The 14,509-nt window shown below is 52.7% G+C and overlaps 1 protein-coding gene across 9 annotated transcripts in view; it reads left to right on the forward strand.

The window, feature by feature from the left end:
- TBC1D16 (TBC1 domain family member 16) overlaps positions 1-14,509 on the forward strand; it is an 85,566-nt gene that overhangs the window by 7,806 nt on the left and 63,251 nt on the right. For 8 of the 9 annotated variants that reach the window (XM_060081748.1, XM_060081751.1, XM_060081754.1 and 5 more), the window contains exons 2-3: positions 9,561-9,796; positions 12,716-13,313. In XM_060081748.1, coding sequence (XP_059937731.1) covers positions 9,619-9,796; positions 12,716-13,313 — 776 coding nt within the window. In that variant the 5' untranslated portion in view covers positions 9,561-9,618. Of the gene's footprint in view, positions 1-9,556; positions 9,797-12,715; positions 13,314-14,509 lie in introns of all 9 variants that reach the window. The other variant, XM_060081749.1, reaches the window with a different exon arrangement.

Here is a 14,509-nt window from a genome sequence, read left to right on the forward strand (position 1 = left end):
TGGTCCTAAGCGTCTTTTTAAAAAATTAATATATTTTATTTTTCAGGACAGTTTTAGGTTTACCAGAAAATGAGCAGGAAGTACAGAGAGTCCATATACCCTCTTCAAGTTCCACTATTATTATTTTTTCATTGTGGTAAAGTACACACAGCAGATTTTGAATATTGACCACTTTGAAGTGCACAGTTCTACGGCATTAAATGCATTCTCATCCTTGCGCGGCCATCACCCCCATCCGTTCCCAGGACTCTTCCCTCCTCTCCACCTGGGCCTGCTCCTCTGGCTGGGAGCTTTCCCTGTGCACCTGCTGCTGCTTCTCCTGGTGGCGTCTTCCAGACAGCCCCTGTCATCCCAGCCCACAGTGCAGGCGCCAGGCCGTTGATTAGCTCTGCCGCCCTCCCTACCAGTCTCCCCTCTGTTTTACATGCCCCTTGGAGGCATCAGCACTCCTCTGTGCCCGGACATCACCCTCTTCCTTGGCCTGAGCCCCAGCCCTGACATCCTTTAAGGATCGCCTCCACTGTTTCCTTCAGAGCCCTGCCCCTTATGTAGTGCTCCCCAGAAACCTTCCAGCTGCACCTCCTGCGGGCTGTGATGTGGACCCTGCTGTGGAGCAGTCACATGCCCCCCACAGAGCCCATGAGTGCCCTGGAGGAGACAGGGTGCCCCTCCCAGGCTGCCCCTGTTTCTCTGGCCCCATCCCCGGCCCTGCCCCCAGCCTGTTAAATCCCGTGGGAGCGCCCAGTTAGGACATAGCCTCAGGGTCAGGAGGGGGGCATGTGTGCAGAGGGTGCCCACAGAGCCTGTAGGTGGGGCATGAAGGCAGGGTTGGGTGGAGGAGGGGCCTGGGGCCCCAAGGCCAAAACCTTTCCCCTCTAAGGCAAACTGTTGAAGCCCGAGAGCCAGCCAACAGAGGGGCTGGGAGAGGGATGCAATCTGGGCTCCGCAGGGGATGCAGCTGGTCAGGGAAGTGAGGGGAGCAGGTGCTGGGGGCAGGCCCTCCTCGCCCCTACCCTGCTCCACCGAATCCCCTCCCCAGCCCTCCCCCAGCCTCTGGCCTTCTTCCTCTCCGCCCAACTGCCCATCGGAAGCCCAGACCTGTGCTCCGCTCTGGACGCAGCTTCAGCAGGGCAGTGGTCAGCGTACAGGGAACGATCCCAGCAGTGGGCAGTGAAGGTCCAGGACGGCTAGACCTTAGAAATCTAGGAGGATGACTTAAATGATAGTATAGAGGGGCCCGTTGCTTCCCAAGACGGGGTTTTGGTCAGGTGGGTCTAGAGACCCTAGGGGAGCGGGGCGCTGTCTCTGCACGTCTGTGGCTTATCTGTGAAGAAGGAGCCCCACGACTCTGACCATTAACCTTCCCACCATCCCGGGTACGTTGGAACACCCCTGAAGGACAGGCAGGTACACAGAGAGCTGCCCTGGGCCAGACCACGATTAGTCAAGTCTCGTTGCCAGACCAGTGGGCACTGAAGCCCAGGGCCCTCCCCTCAGGGTGTCTCTGCAGGCAGTTCTCCAGACCTGCTGCTTCCAGTCCACGTCCCTGGACACAGAGCTGCATGCACGTTCCTCTACTCCGGGTGACATGTGGGCTAGAGCCATGTTTATTAACCCAGTGACAGATAGGTCCCTGGCTGCCAGTGAGGAGAGGCCTTCTGCAGCCTTGGATCCACCCAACACCCACCCCTTCATCCTGTTGAACACCCAACTGGTGACAAACCAGGGGATGCAGAGGGGGGTGACCCTGGGCAGCCACTGACGTGTCATTCATTTGTGCTGATAGCAGCACAGCCTGAGCGTCAGAGGGGCTGGTCTACCTTCTGTCAGAGCCCAGTTCTCCACCTTCCTCTGGGGGTGGAGGGGAGCAGTAGGTGAATGGTTCCCCATCTCAAATGGGGATGGTGTCACCTGGGCGCCCCTCTCCCCCAGACCTGCTGGGTCACAGTGTAGGGATTTGCCCAATGAATTTCTTAAAGCCCCCTGGTTTGGAGAAGCACTGAATCAGATGACCTTAGAGCCTCTGGGCACCAGTGGTGTTTCAGTCGAGCTGTGCTTTTTTAGCAGGCCCTGCTTGATGTGGGGCAACTGCACCCCAAGGGCGTTGTCCTGGGCTTTGGGCGGGGAGGGCCTCCATTCTCATCTGGGAGGTAGCCTGGCAGCAACTGTGCTCTTTGGGATTCTTTTCCTTCCCTTTCTTCTGACAGGGTGGGGGGTAAACTCAGATTTATATTCACCAGCTGGAGGACTCGGATAGAACTGCCAAATTAGGACGCTGCCAACTCGGATGGTGGGAGCCGAATAGAAATTCACACTGAGCAAGGAACCCAGCCTCTGCTGACTCGCAAGTCGTCGCCTTCCCCACGGTGGTCAGCTACAGGACGCGAGCTGTGATGGTGGAGCTGGGGGCTGTGTTGGGGGCGACTGTGGTCCCACGTGGTAAAGAGGACGACAGGTGATCGTCGCTCCCCACAGGGACGGAGGTGAGGGGCCCCTGGCAGGACCCGCTGTGTGTGAGGCATTCTGGACCCACGGGCCTTGCGCTGTAAATAGCAACAAGCCATCTCTTTAAACAGAAGCAAAATAAGGCAGTAAGGGGGATTCGAGGGGCAAGTACTGCAGGGGTTGGGGATGCAGGCAGAGAAGGTGTGTTTGGAGAGCTTGCTCTAGGCTCCTCCCTTTGGCTCAAATGAGGAAGCTGTGGCTGGTGGGCCCCTGGAATGGCTGGGGCCTGAGGAGGGCAGCTCTGGCTGGGCTCAGTCACCATCTCAGCTGCCGATGGGCAGAGCCCGGTTTACAGTACAAGCCGGCCTGTAATGAGAGTGGTTCTCACTGGAATGTGTTGGTAGTGTGAGAACCGTGTGTGTCCGTCACGTGTGCAATGTAGGAGAAGACGAGAGGGTGCAGACCAGAGCACGGACCAGGCCACACAGGTCTCTGGGTTATTGCTAAGGGCCCCCTCCTTTTAAATTTCCCGTAAGATTTTACATGACACACACCCCAGCTTTATTAAGCTATATTGATGTCCCTATTTTTATCAAGTAACAGTACACAGTAAAAACAGGAAATAGCGATAAAAACAACATAAACACTCGTTCAGTGAGCTGGTGAATAGTTAACACGTGTGGCCATTTCAGGTAAATGTACACTTTGAATTAGGCTTTTTGAAATATCAAAAGTAGTTCATTGAATATGGACATCATAAGAAAATTAGATGAAAATATAAGCCAGCGATGACTGGATCTTTGGCTTGAGATGAATGATATAAAGTGTAAAAGTGATAAAAAGAAATCACTAAGGAAAAGTTATCATCAATTTGCCTAGAAGTTTAAAACCTCTGTATTTCAAAATGAGTAATACAATTAAAAGGCAAATAACAAATTAGGAAAAACATACATGCAGCAACAATAGCAAAGGATTAAGATCTTTGCTATATAAAGAGTTCTTTCATATCAATAAGAATTCTGACACCTCAGCAGAAAAATTGGCAAAGTACACCAACAGACAATTCACAAATGTTTAATAAACATAGGAGAACCTGCTCAAGTGAACTGATTATCAGAAAACCATTTTCCAATGACCAAATTAGCAGATTCAAATCCCTGAAACTCTGATACCTCTTTGGAAATCCATTGGACATTATGTCAGGGGTCCAGTTTTTCCTCCTAAGGAAATAGTCAGGAATCCCAGAAATTGTCCTAAGGAAATAATGAGGATACAGGTACAGATTTATGTATAAAATGTAAAGTTTATTATTTAAGTAGCCACTATTTGGAAACCAAATATCTAATGATGGTGGCTGGCTCAAGAATGGTGCATCCTTTTTATTTATAGCTATCAAGACGGAGGGTTGACATTTTGAATTTTTAAATTAGTTAATAATGTGGTGTATTAGTATTCTGTGGCTGCCATAAAAAGTACCACAAACTGGGTGGCTTAAGCAACAGAAATTAATTTTCTCACAGTGTTGGAGGCTGGAAACCTGAAATCTTGGCGTTGAAAAGTTGGTTCCTTCTGAGGCCTCTCTTCTTGGCTTGTAGATGGCTGTCTTCATGTTCACATTGCATTCTCCTTGTACACCCGTGTCTATCTCCAAACTCCCTCTTTTTAAAGGATACCAGTCACTGGATTAGGGCCCACCCTAATGACCTAATTCTGACTTGATTACCTCTGTATAGAAGCTACTTTCAAATAAGGTTGAATTATGAGGTGTGGGGGTAAGGACTTTAACATACCAATTTGGGGAGGACATATTTCAACCTATATCACATGGGAAAATATATGTATGTTATAACTGAAAGAAAGGTATGGTATAATTCCAGTGGGTGGTTTTGTTTTGTTAAGATAGACACAGAAGATAGTAGAAAATACACAGATTATTTTTGGATGGTGTGAGTTAAGGGACATGTATTCTTTATACTTCTCTGAACACGTTTCATAATCTAAAAAAAGAAAAAGCTTTTAAAAAATAGGTCAAGGATTCTCCACATCTAGTTTGACAGAGAGCAGAGGTCGAGAACCAGTTTTAATTGAGATGAAATAGGCTCACAAAGGAACAAATACATTGAAAAAACAAATGAGCATTGTCTGAAGAGAGTAAATATTCATGGCTAATGTTTAACAGACGTGCTGGATCTACCCAGAGGCACGTTGTCCCCCTCACTGAACAACCTGGGGGTGGAGCTGGGGGATTGTCCTTGTTCACCCAGGTTGCAGGGGCAGGGGTAGGAGCCAGAATTCCACGCACAGAAGACAAAGGTCTCATGTTCAGGTGTGTCCGCTCACTGGCTGACTTGGGGTGTGCAGCCCCTGTTTTCTCATTTGCAAAACTGCACTTCTAGAATGTACCTTCCAGAGCTGCAGTGGGGTTTCACAGCCGATGTGGGGGAAAACGCTATATTGTGAACTTGTATTTTGGAATCTCCTTCAGAGCTTCCAGCACATTCTTTTGATTATCCTCAATGGTGGCAAACCGTCTTAGCTTGAAGATGGTGTGGTCTTTGGACTCAGCTGAGCATTGTTTGCAGCACGTTCTGGAGTTTAGGGTGATTAAACTAAGTAATACCATTTGAGGCCCAGAAGGAGGTGGGACTACAGACCTGCCCCAGCCTCACCCAGCAGGAGGCCACGGGCCCCAGGAGGCCACTAAGCACCTGGAAGGTGGCTGATGTGAACTGAGGTGTGCTTAAGTGCAAAATATACACCAGACTCTGGAGATTTAAAGAATGTAAAATAGCTCATGAGTAATTTTTCCATACTGATTACATGCTGAAATGATACTATAGGGGATATAGTGGCTTAACTAAAAATATACTATTAAAATGAATTTCCCCCATTTCTTTTTTACTTTTTAAAAATGCGGCTACTAGGAAACTTAAAATTGCATATGAGGCTCTCATTGTATGTCTTCTGGGCAGTGCTGATCTGGAGAAGGGAATTCTTTTTCTTGTATGGCTCATTAACTGATCTTGTAATCCTGGAATGATTCTTGAATTCTAAAAATATTCCAGACAATGGAATGAAGTCATCATTAGAATAAAAGAATATAGCTTTACCAGATGATTAATTGGAAGGAAAACACATATTTTGATGTGTAGGTTCCAGTGTGATTTATTTTCTTTGGAACATTGGTTGTCAAGTGTCATAATGTGCCTTGTGTGTTCAGACAGGACTCAGTAGTTAAGACAGTGAGAGACGCTCCCTCGACCTGGGGAGGCCACAAGACTTCCCCAGAGGTGGGCCCGGAGGGGATTTGGGTAGCGAGGAGCAGCCCTGCCCCAAGTATCCAGAAAGTGGTCTGACCCGGGGGTCGGTCACATATCGCCCGTGGACCAAATCTAGCCTTCTTCCTGTTTTATACAGTGCACAAACTAAGGATGGTTATTACGTTTTTAAATGGGTGAAAAAACTGGAAGAGTTTTCTTGTGTAACAGCAAAATTATATGGAATTGGCGTGAGTATCTATTTAATAAAATCTCGCGGGACCACGGTCATACCTGCCCACGTACTGTCTGCTTTCACACAACAGGGCAGAATCGAGTAGTCTCCACAGTGACCGTTGGGCCCACAGAGCCAGAAATTTTTCCTGTCTGGCCCTTTACAGAACCAATTGCCGTCCCCTGGGCCAAGGGGTCCACTTGATTCTGCAGCCCACATTGAAAGTAGTGTCTCAGGCATGGGGGATGCCTGAGAGGGGGTGGATTCGGGGCCCTGGATATGGCCGAGAATGGAGGGGCTTCTGTGGCTCAGGGCTGAGGAGGTGAGGACCCCAGCAGGGCCTGAGTCTCCAGGGTTAGTGATTTTCAAGGTCATCCTGACGTTGGGAACCTCAGCAATGAGAGAGAAGAGAGTGATGGATTTTTCTGGGTAAAGACGCAGGAATGGGAAGGGTGACTCTTGGGCCTGCAGGGAACTGTTAGAAGGATGCTGTGTTTGGGAGAGTTAGTAGCCGTGGAGGCAACTGGAAATATGCAAAGAGATGGGAGATCAGAGCAAGAGGGCACAGAGGGACACCCAGAGAGCCATAAGGGCCTGAGGATCCAGCCTTGAGCTGCCTGGTCCCAGGACATTGAAGGAAATTAGCACTGAGACAACCCCTACCCTGCTGAGCCAGCTGGACCCCCCAGCCCCCGCCCTCTGCCCCAAGAACCCGTCCAAGCACTGGACACAGAAAGAACTCCATTTAGGGAACATCCTAAATCAGCCCTGGATTTAAGGGTAAATGTACAAAGTGTAGAGGGTGCAAAGAACAATATAATTTAGCCTGAGAACCCCCTCCAGTTGATTATTCAAAAAGGTTTTACTGGGCTTCCCTGGTGGTGCAGTGGTTGAGAGTCCGCCTGCCGATGCAGGGGACATGGGTTCGTGCCCCGGTCCGGGAGGGTCCCACATGCCGCGGAGCGGCTAGGCCCGTGAGCCATGGCCGCTGAGCCTGCGCTTCCAGAGCCTGTGCTCTGCAACGGGAGAGGCCACAACAGCGAGAGGAAAAAAAGTTTTACTGTGGTAAAACATACATGACATAGGGAATTCCCTGGCAGTCCAGTGGTTAGGACTTCATGCTCTCATTGCCGAGGGCGCGGGTTCAATCCCTGGTTGGGGAACTAAGATCTCGCAAGCCGCGCGGTGTGGCCAAAAAAAAAAAGAGGGACTTCCCCAGTGGTACAGTGTTTAAGCATCCGACTTCCAATGCAGGGGACTTGGGTCCAGTCTCTGGTCGGGGAACTAAGATCCCACATGCCTCGAGGCAAATCAGCCTGAGCGCCACAACTACTGAGCTCGCATGACTCAACAAGAGAGCCCACGTGCTGCAAGCTACAGAGTCCATGCACTCTGGAGCCCACACGCCACAACTAGAAAGAGAAAACCCACACACCACAACTAGAGAGAAGCCTGCACACTGCAACAAAAGATCCCGTGTGCTGCAACTCGCCACAATTAGAGAGAAGCCTGCGTACTGCAACAAAAGATCCCGTGTCCTGCAACTAAGACCCGACACAGCCAAAAATAAAGAAATGGAGGGAGGGGCAGGGGGGGAAGGGGGAGTGAGAGAGAGAGAGAGAGAGAAAGGAAAGAAAGAAAGAAAGAGAAAAAGAAAGGAGAAGGAAAGACCACTAAAAAAACCCCCACAAAAAATGACATAAAATTTACCCTCTTAACCGTTTTTAACTGCACAGTTCAGTGGCATTAGGGACGTTTGGGTACACTGTTGTGCAACTATCACCACCATTCATTTCCAGAACTTCTTCATCTTCCCAAACAGTAACTCTCCCCATTAAACACTAACTCCCCAGCCCCCGCCCAGCCCCGGGCACCTACCCTTCTATTCTCTGTCTCTATCAGTTTGACTATCCCAGGTACCTCATAAAAGTAGAATCATACAATATTTGTCCTTCTGTGACAGGCTGGTTTCACTGAGCATGTCCTCAAGGTCCATCCATGTTGTAGCAGGTGTCAGAATTTCCCTCCTTCTTAAGGCTGAATAATATCCCATCATATGGACAGACTCCATTTGGTCTATCCATTTCCAGTCAATAATTTTATCATACCGGCTTCAAGTTTTTTTTGTTTCTTCCTGAGAGCTTGAGTTGCAGCCCCTCTGCGACGCTTCCACCCAGCCACCCCACCCCACGAGGCTGGCCTGCACCCTGCCCAGCATGGCCTGAAATCTCGGACATCCATGATCTCTGACCAGGAAATAGCTTTACACACATCTCTTCATTGACACAGGCGACATCATACCTGTGGTCATCCTACTCCCAGCTTGGTGGGCAGCCGTCATGAGCCCCATTGACAGTAACGTCTGGTTGGTTCACATAGCTGCCTGGGCTTTTGTTTCATTTTTGCTGGAATTAAAATTGCTTTTTGCCAGTGTGTTGGGTGTTGGGTTTTCATTTCATGTTCTCAGTCCTTCTGTTTCCACTTCTGTGAATCGCCTGCTTTTTCTGTTGGGATATTGCTCCTTTTTTTGAAGGGAGTCTTTAGGAATTCTGTATATATTCTGGATCTGATCCTTTGGTTTCTAGTTTATTTTTTTAAAGAATGAGTTGTATGTTAACTCGGGTCCTTCACCTATCACTTGTGACCCCTTCCCAGCTGAGGCAGCCAGCGTGTGTTGGGACGTCAGGCTGGGCTTTGGGATGATGAGGACACACAGGGCAGGTGAGGGTGGAGAAGGCTGGGAAAGGTGGGAAGGATGAAGGAGAACCAGGATGTTCCCTGGGAAGCACCGCAGATGGCTGAGAATCTCAGGAAGGAAGGGACGCAGGGGTGAACTCTGTGTCCTGGAGGTTTTGAAATTGCTGCCGTGGGAACAGGTTCCTCTAGACCAGTTCTCTCTCTCTCTCTTTTTTTCTTTGGGCCGCGCTGCATGGCTTGTGGGATCTGAATTCCCCGACTTGGGATTGATCCTGGGCCCATGGCAGTGAAAGCGCCAAGTCCTAACCACTAGACACCAGGGAATTCCCTAGACCAGTTCCTAACAGGATGATTTTGCCCCCTGGGGACATTTGCAATGCCCGGAGACATTTTTGGTTGTCATAGCGGAAAGGGGTGCTAGTGGAACCTGGTGGGTGGAGGCCAGGGATGCTGCAAAACACCCTACAATGGACAAGACAGCTGCCACCACCAAGAATGACTCAGTCCTGGGGCTTCCCTGGTGGCGCAATGGTTGAGAGTCCACCTGCCGATGCAGGGGACACGGGTTCGTGCCCCGGTCCAGGAAGATCCCACATGCCACGGAGCGGCTGGGCCCATGAGCCACGGCCGCTGAGCCTGCACGTCCGGAGCTTGTGCTCCGCAACGAGAGAGGCCACAACAGTGAGAGGCCCGTGTACCGCAAAAAAAAAAAAAAAAAAAGAATGACTCAGCCCCAAGTGTCCGTAGCGCCACTGTTGAGAACCCAGCTCACCCTCCATATGACCTTGTGCTAGCAGGACCCCTTCTGTGGTTCTACAGCTTCCGTTTCCAGCCTACTGGTGTGGGGTAGAATGCTGCCCCAGGGATACCCAGTCCAAGTTCATGACCTTGGCCATGCCTTTTCTCTCTCTTCCTCCCCCAGGCAGGTCTGGAAGAGCCCCGCCTGGGCCCAAGTGTGCAGAGGATGGAAACACTCCCCCGGCAATGTCTCTGGGCCGCCTCCTTCGCCGGGCCTCCTCCAAAGCCTCAGACCTCTTGACCCTCACCCCCGGTGGTGGCGGTGGGCCCCCTTCCGTCCTGGATGGGGAGATCATCTACTCTAAGAACAATGTCTGCGTGCACCCGCCGGAAGGGTTGCAGGGGCTCGGGGAGCACCACCCAGGTGAGCCCAGAGAGGGGAGGCCTGGGGTGACAGGCCTCGGGTCACATGCTGGGAGAGGAAGGCTTGGGGTCACAGACCTGGGAGGGGAGGGCTGTGGAGTCACAGGCCTGGGGAGAGCTGGCTGATCTCTCTAAAGTTAGCAAGCTCCTGCGTCACTTCTCCATTTGCCCTAATTTCCCCATCTGGGAAGCAGGCCAGTGACCTTTGACTCATGGAGGGGAGGCAGGACGGTTTAAGGGGAATTAGCCTGAATTTGCAAGTAGAAGAGGGCATTTGAGCACTACAGGGCTTCTGGGAGCAGGGAGCCCCCTGTGCGCGGGGAGGGAAACCAGAAGGGAAGCGGGGCATCCTCTTCTGCAGGAACCTGCCCAGTGAGAGGCTTTCCACCAGGCCCCCTTGAGCATGTGCAGGAACATAGCCCTCAGGACAGTCTTGGTGGTTTCGTCCCTTCCTGCAGTCCAGAGTGTGGGGTGAGGACTGAGTGGGGCATGAAGCAGGCCTAGGAATCTGGGGACGTGGAAATCTTTGATCCTGCACACCCTCTGTGCTTAAATCCTCTGTTTTGAAATCGGGGAAGAAAATTCTTAGACTCTGCAGGGATGGAGATGGAGGAGGGTCCTTTCCTGACCCTCCACATGGGAGCCCGGAGTTACCCTGAGCCATTCCCGGGACACTCCAGCCCATGGCTTTCCTTGGTCCCAGGAGTGGGAAACTTTTCCTGTAGTGGCGGTGACTTTGCTATCTTTTGCTAAGCCACAGAGAAAGAAACTACATTTTTTCCAGGGCTCCAGTTGTATTCTGAGCCCCCAAACATCAAGCTTCCTTGTGCACTAAGGGAGTGGGCACAGATTCTCTTTGCAGGAGTGTCACTGACTGTGACTATTCTGAGGCAGGGGGTGTTAGACCTGGTTATGGCAGCCCAGCACTCACACCTGAGTCCCTCAGCCCTGCTGCTCTGAGGAAGCATCAAAAAGATGGGATAGTGATACTAGAGGTCTGTGTGGTCCTTTGTCATTTGCGCAAATGACTTGCAACAGACAAATGTATCGCTTTACGTAATTTGCACAACAACCTCATGAGAGTGGCTGGAGCCTGGGCAGGCCTGTCTCTCCGACAAGGAGGCTGGTGCTCAGAGGTGCTCCCCAATGCCAGCCTGGGGTGGAGGTGGGGTGAGGGCAGGCCCTGGGCTCGTCCTGTGGCCTCCTTAGGCTGCTGAAAGGTGCTTCCGTATCCCCAGTCCCAGTGCACCTGCAGCCTGGCTGCAGCCCACCTGAGTCCAGACAGAGGTCCCACATCAGATGCCAATACATTTAAAATTATGAATTACAATCAGATCTGGGCACTTTAATGCATGCAAATTATGTGTCAACAAAATACTGAATAAATAAATTAATAAAAAAAGACAAGTTTAAATTATACTAATGAACTCTTTGAAGAGTATTCTGTCCTCCTGCCTTGATAAGCATATCTTTACAGTCACCCGGATAGTTAGGTGCAGACTTAGAATCACCAGACCCTCCAGGTTCCAAAGCAGGAAAGCCGGCTTCCGGCCCCAGCTCTTTCCTGCACTACAGGGGCCCCGGGTGGTCTCCTGGGGACACCAAAGCCCCATCCACAGCCCCCACATACAGCTCAGGTGGGAAGCCCCGAGCAGGCCCTGGAAGCAGACTCTGAACTGTGAGGGCAGGGGATTCCAGGGTCCTGGTCCCTGGAGTGTGCTCTAGAAGGGGGTGCAGGCTCTGGGTGGCATGTCACCTTGACCCTGTGGACGCCTGACCACGGGACCAACTCCGAGGACTTGGGGTGCCAGGTGCAGAGGTTCTGGGCCTGGGTCTGAGGGTGTTACATGTTCTGGGCATAAAAGAAAAAAAAATAGCAGCAGCCTTTGGAGGGCTTCTGATATCATCCTGTTGTGATGGGAGGCAAGGGAGAGGGGGCCAGAGGTCTCAGGCTCCCTTCCCAACCCAAAGCCACGTGAGCTGCGGGTGTGGAGACACTTGGCGTCACCCGAATGTTATCCTTCTGCATAACTGGCCGACAGCCCTGGAGTTCCCCCCACCTCTTTTGGAAATGGGAGCCAGGCTAAGGATTCTGGGTTGAGCCAGAGCCCTGGGGCATGAAAGGAACCCCAGTTCCTGCCCCAGGGGCTTCTCAGAACAGAAACCAGGAGGCCTGGGAACCTGGTGCAACAGGCCCAGGAGTCAGGACACCCCGAAATGGCAGGTGCTGCAGGAGGAAAGGCCACCTTTCCCCAGACTGAGCAGTCAGGGGCCCGAAGAGCCCACCCACGCACTGCCGGCGGCCTTGGAGAATCGCTCTTCTCATTTTTGTCAGCAGTGCAGGGCATGACATCGAGATGGCCCCCTCTTCCAAAACAGTGGTAAGGAAGAAATGCTAAGAAGCCACAGCCAACTGGAAAAGGCCCAAATGCCACTCATCTTGGATTTATTCTTTTTGGGACATAACAATAAAATCTGCTGCCTGTATCCCTTCTAAGACTGTGGTGAGGCTGTGAAGCCAGTGGGGCTTCTGGGCCTCTGTGTTCCTCCCCAATTCCCTGGGCTTGCCCAGACCGGGAGGCTGATGGAGGCAGGGAAGCTCTGGAGCCCCCAGACAGTGGACAGGGTGGGGCTGTGAACGAGGGGAGGAGGGAAAGCACAGGACGGGCTGCTGCTTGAGGTCCCGGGCCCACTGGATCTGCTAAGTGTGTGTGCTTAGAAAATGCCCACAGCACTCATTCATCCTGCGCTCAACTGTATCCCTCAGGTGTGTTTTCTTAGGGCCGGGCTGTGTCTGGAGCCTGGCTAGTCTGCACAGCCCCACAGTTTTACCAACCCAGGTGTGGCTCCTACGAGAAACCAGCCAGCGGCACTTCGTGCATGGCCCTCCCTAACCATCTGTGATCCTGACCCCTCTTAGGCTACCTGTGCTTGTACATGGAGAAGGATGAACTGCTGGGGGCTACGCTCATCCTCGCATGGGTCCCCAACTCCCGGATCCAGAAGCAGGACGAGGAGGCGCTGCGTTACATCACCCCCGAGAGCTCCCCCGTGCGCAAGGCACCCCGCCCTCGGGGCCGGCATACCCAGAGCTCGGGGGCCCCCCACCCACCGTCCCCCATGGAGCCCAGGCCCACCCTAATCCCCAGAGATGAGGACATCCTGGTGGTGGCCCAGAGCATCCGAGACCCCGAGCGTGTCAGCCCTTCGCCCGAGGACGGGGAGAAGCTGGCCCTGGGCTTGGGGACAGACAGCTCCCTCCTGGCCTCTCAGCCGGCCCACAGCGACTCCGGAATCTTGTCGGCGGTCAGTTCGCAGGACGGGACGGAAGAGGGCCGGGAGCCGCGACCCGAGGCGGGCGAGGAGGAGGGCTCCTTGGAGCTGTCGGCCGAGGGCGTGAGCAGAGCCAGCTCCTTCGACTCGGACTCAGAGGCCTTCTCTTCACCCTTCTGCCTCTCGCCCATCAGCGCCGCCCTCGCAGAGAGCAGCAGCTCCGTGTTCCTGGAAAGCGAGAACGGGTGAGTTCCTGACCCCCCACTGCCTCTCTGGAGCCAAGGGCAGTGGCATTTGTCCCCGCTCTGCTCACTGAGCGCTGCGGATGCCTGCATCCCATCCCGCAGGCACCAGAGCCTCTGCACGCTGTCCCCTCACTTCACACCACCCTAGGGGATTGTGATGGATGCACAGTCCGGGGGAGGGGGGCTGGGGGTTCCCTGCCTTTTCTCTCCCCTTCCCTAGGACTAAACATTCCCTGCCAGGTCTGACTGGCCCCATAACCCCCCTGGTGCCAGGCCCCAGGAGTCCAGGTGTCTTTTGTGCTCATCTCTGGAGGAGATGGTCGGTTATCCCACAACCCCCAGGCAAACTCAGGGAGGCCTGGGTGGTGGCCGAAGGCTTGTGGGGGAGGCCTGGTCCCCAGCCAGGCTCTGTGCTCTGCCTGGGGCCAAGCCAGGCACGTGGCCCGGCCGGCCAGAGGCATCCCTAGCCTTTCTACTTCTCACACCCTCAAGCTGTAAGAGGCTGGAACACAACCCTGGGGGGAGTTGGCAGCATTTACTGTACAGCCCCAGAGCCCAGGGGAGCCAGATGCCTGGGCACACTGGCGGGCTCACTGGCCACACAGGCAGGGACCAGGACGGGCAGCAGTGAGACCTGCCCCCTGCCTGATTGGGGAGGGTTGTTGCAGTCTCATGGCGGCCACCACACAGCGTCGTTAGGGGGCCTCAGGGCCTCCCAGAGGTAGGTGTGCACAAGGCTCATGAACCACAGGCTTGGGCTAACCCAGAGCAGCTGGGGCAGGCCTGGGATGGGCAGGTGTGGGGCTTCTGCCGCCCCTTCTCATGCTCGGCTGTGGTCCTTGTTCTCATTGGATTTCTAGGCTAATAATGGTGATGATAGTAAGCGCTGACATAATCAAACAGTCAGCACACAATTATTGAGCTCATGAGATGAGATGGGCATGTGATAAGTGTGAATGGTCTGAGCTTTGCCTGGGCACTGGGCATGTGTGCCATGGATTAATTCTTTTTATGCTCACAACCATCCATCCCAAACCCTGTGAGGTAGGTGCTAACATCACCCCCTGTATATAGAAGAGGAAAGCGAGGCTCAGAGAGAGGTTAAGGAACTTGCTGGAGGTCACCCAGCTAATTTAGGAGCTGAGTCAGATTCGAACCCTGCTGGGTCTACACCAGACCTAGAGCACATAAGGTCA

Source organism: Mesoplodon densirostris, chromosome 18, assembly GCF_025265405.1.
Source record: "Mesoplodon densirostris isolate mMesDen1 chromosome 18, mMesDen1 primary haplotype, whole genome shotgun sequence".
In the NCBI taxonomy this organism is placed as follows: Eukaryota; Metazoa; Chordata; class Mammalia; order Artiodactyla; family Ziphiidae; genus Mesoplodon; species Mesoplodon densirostris.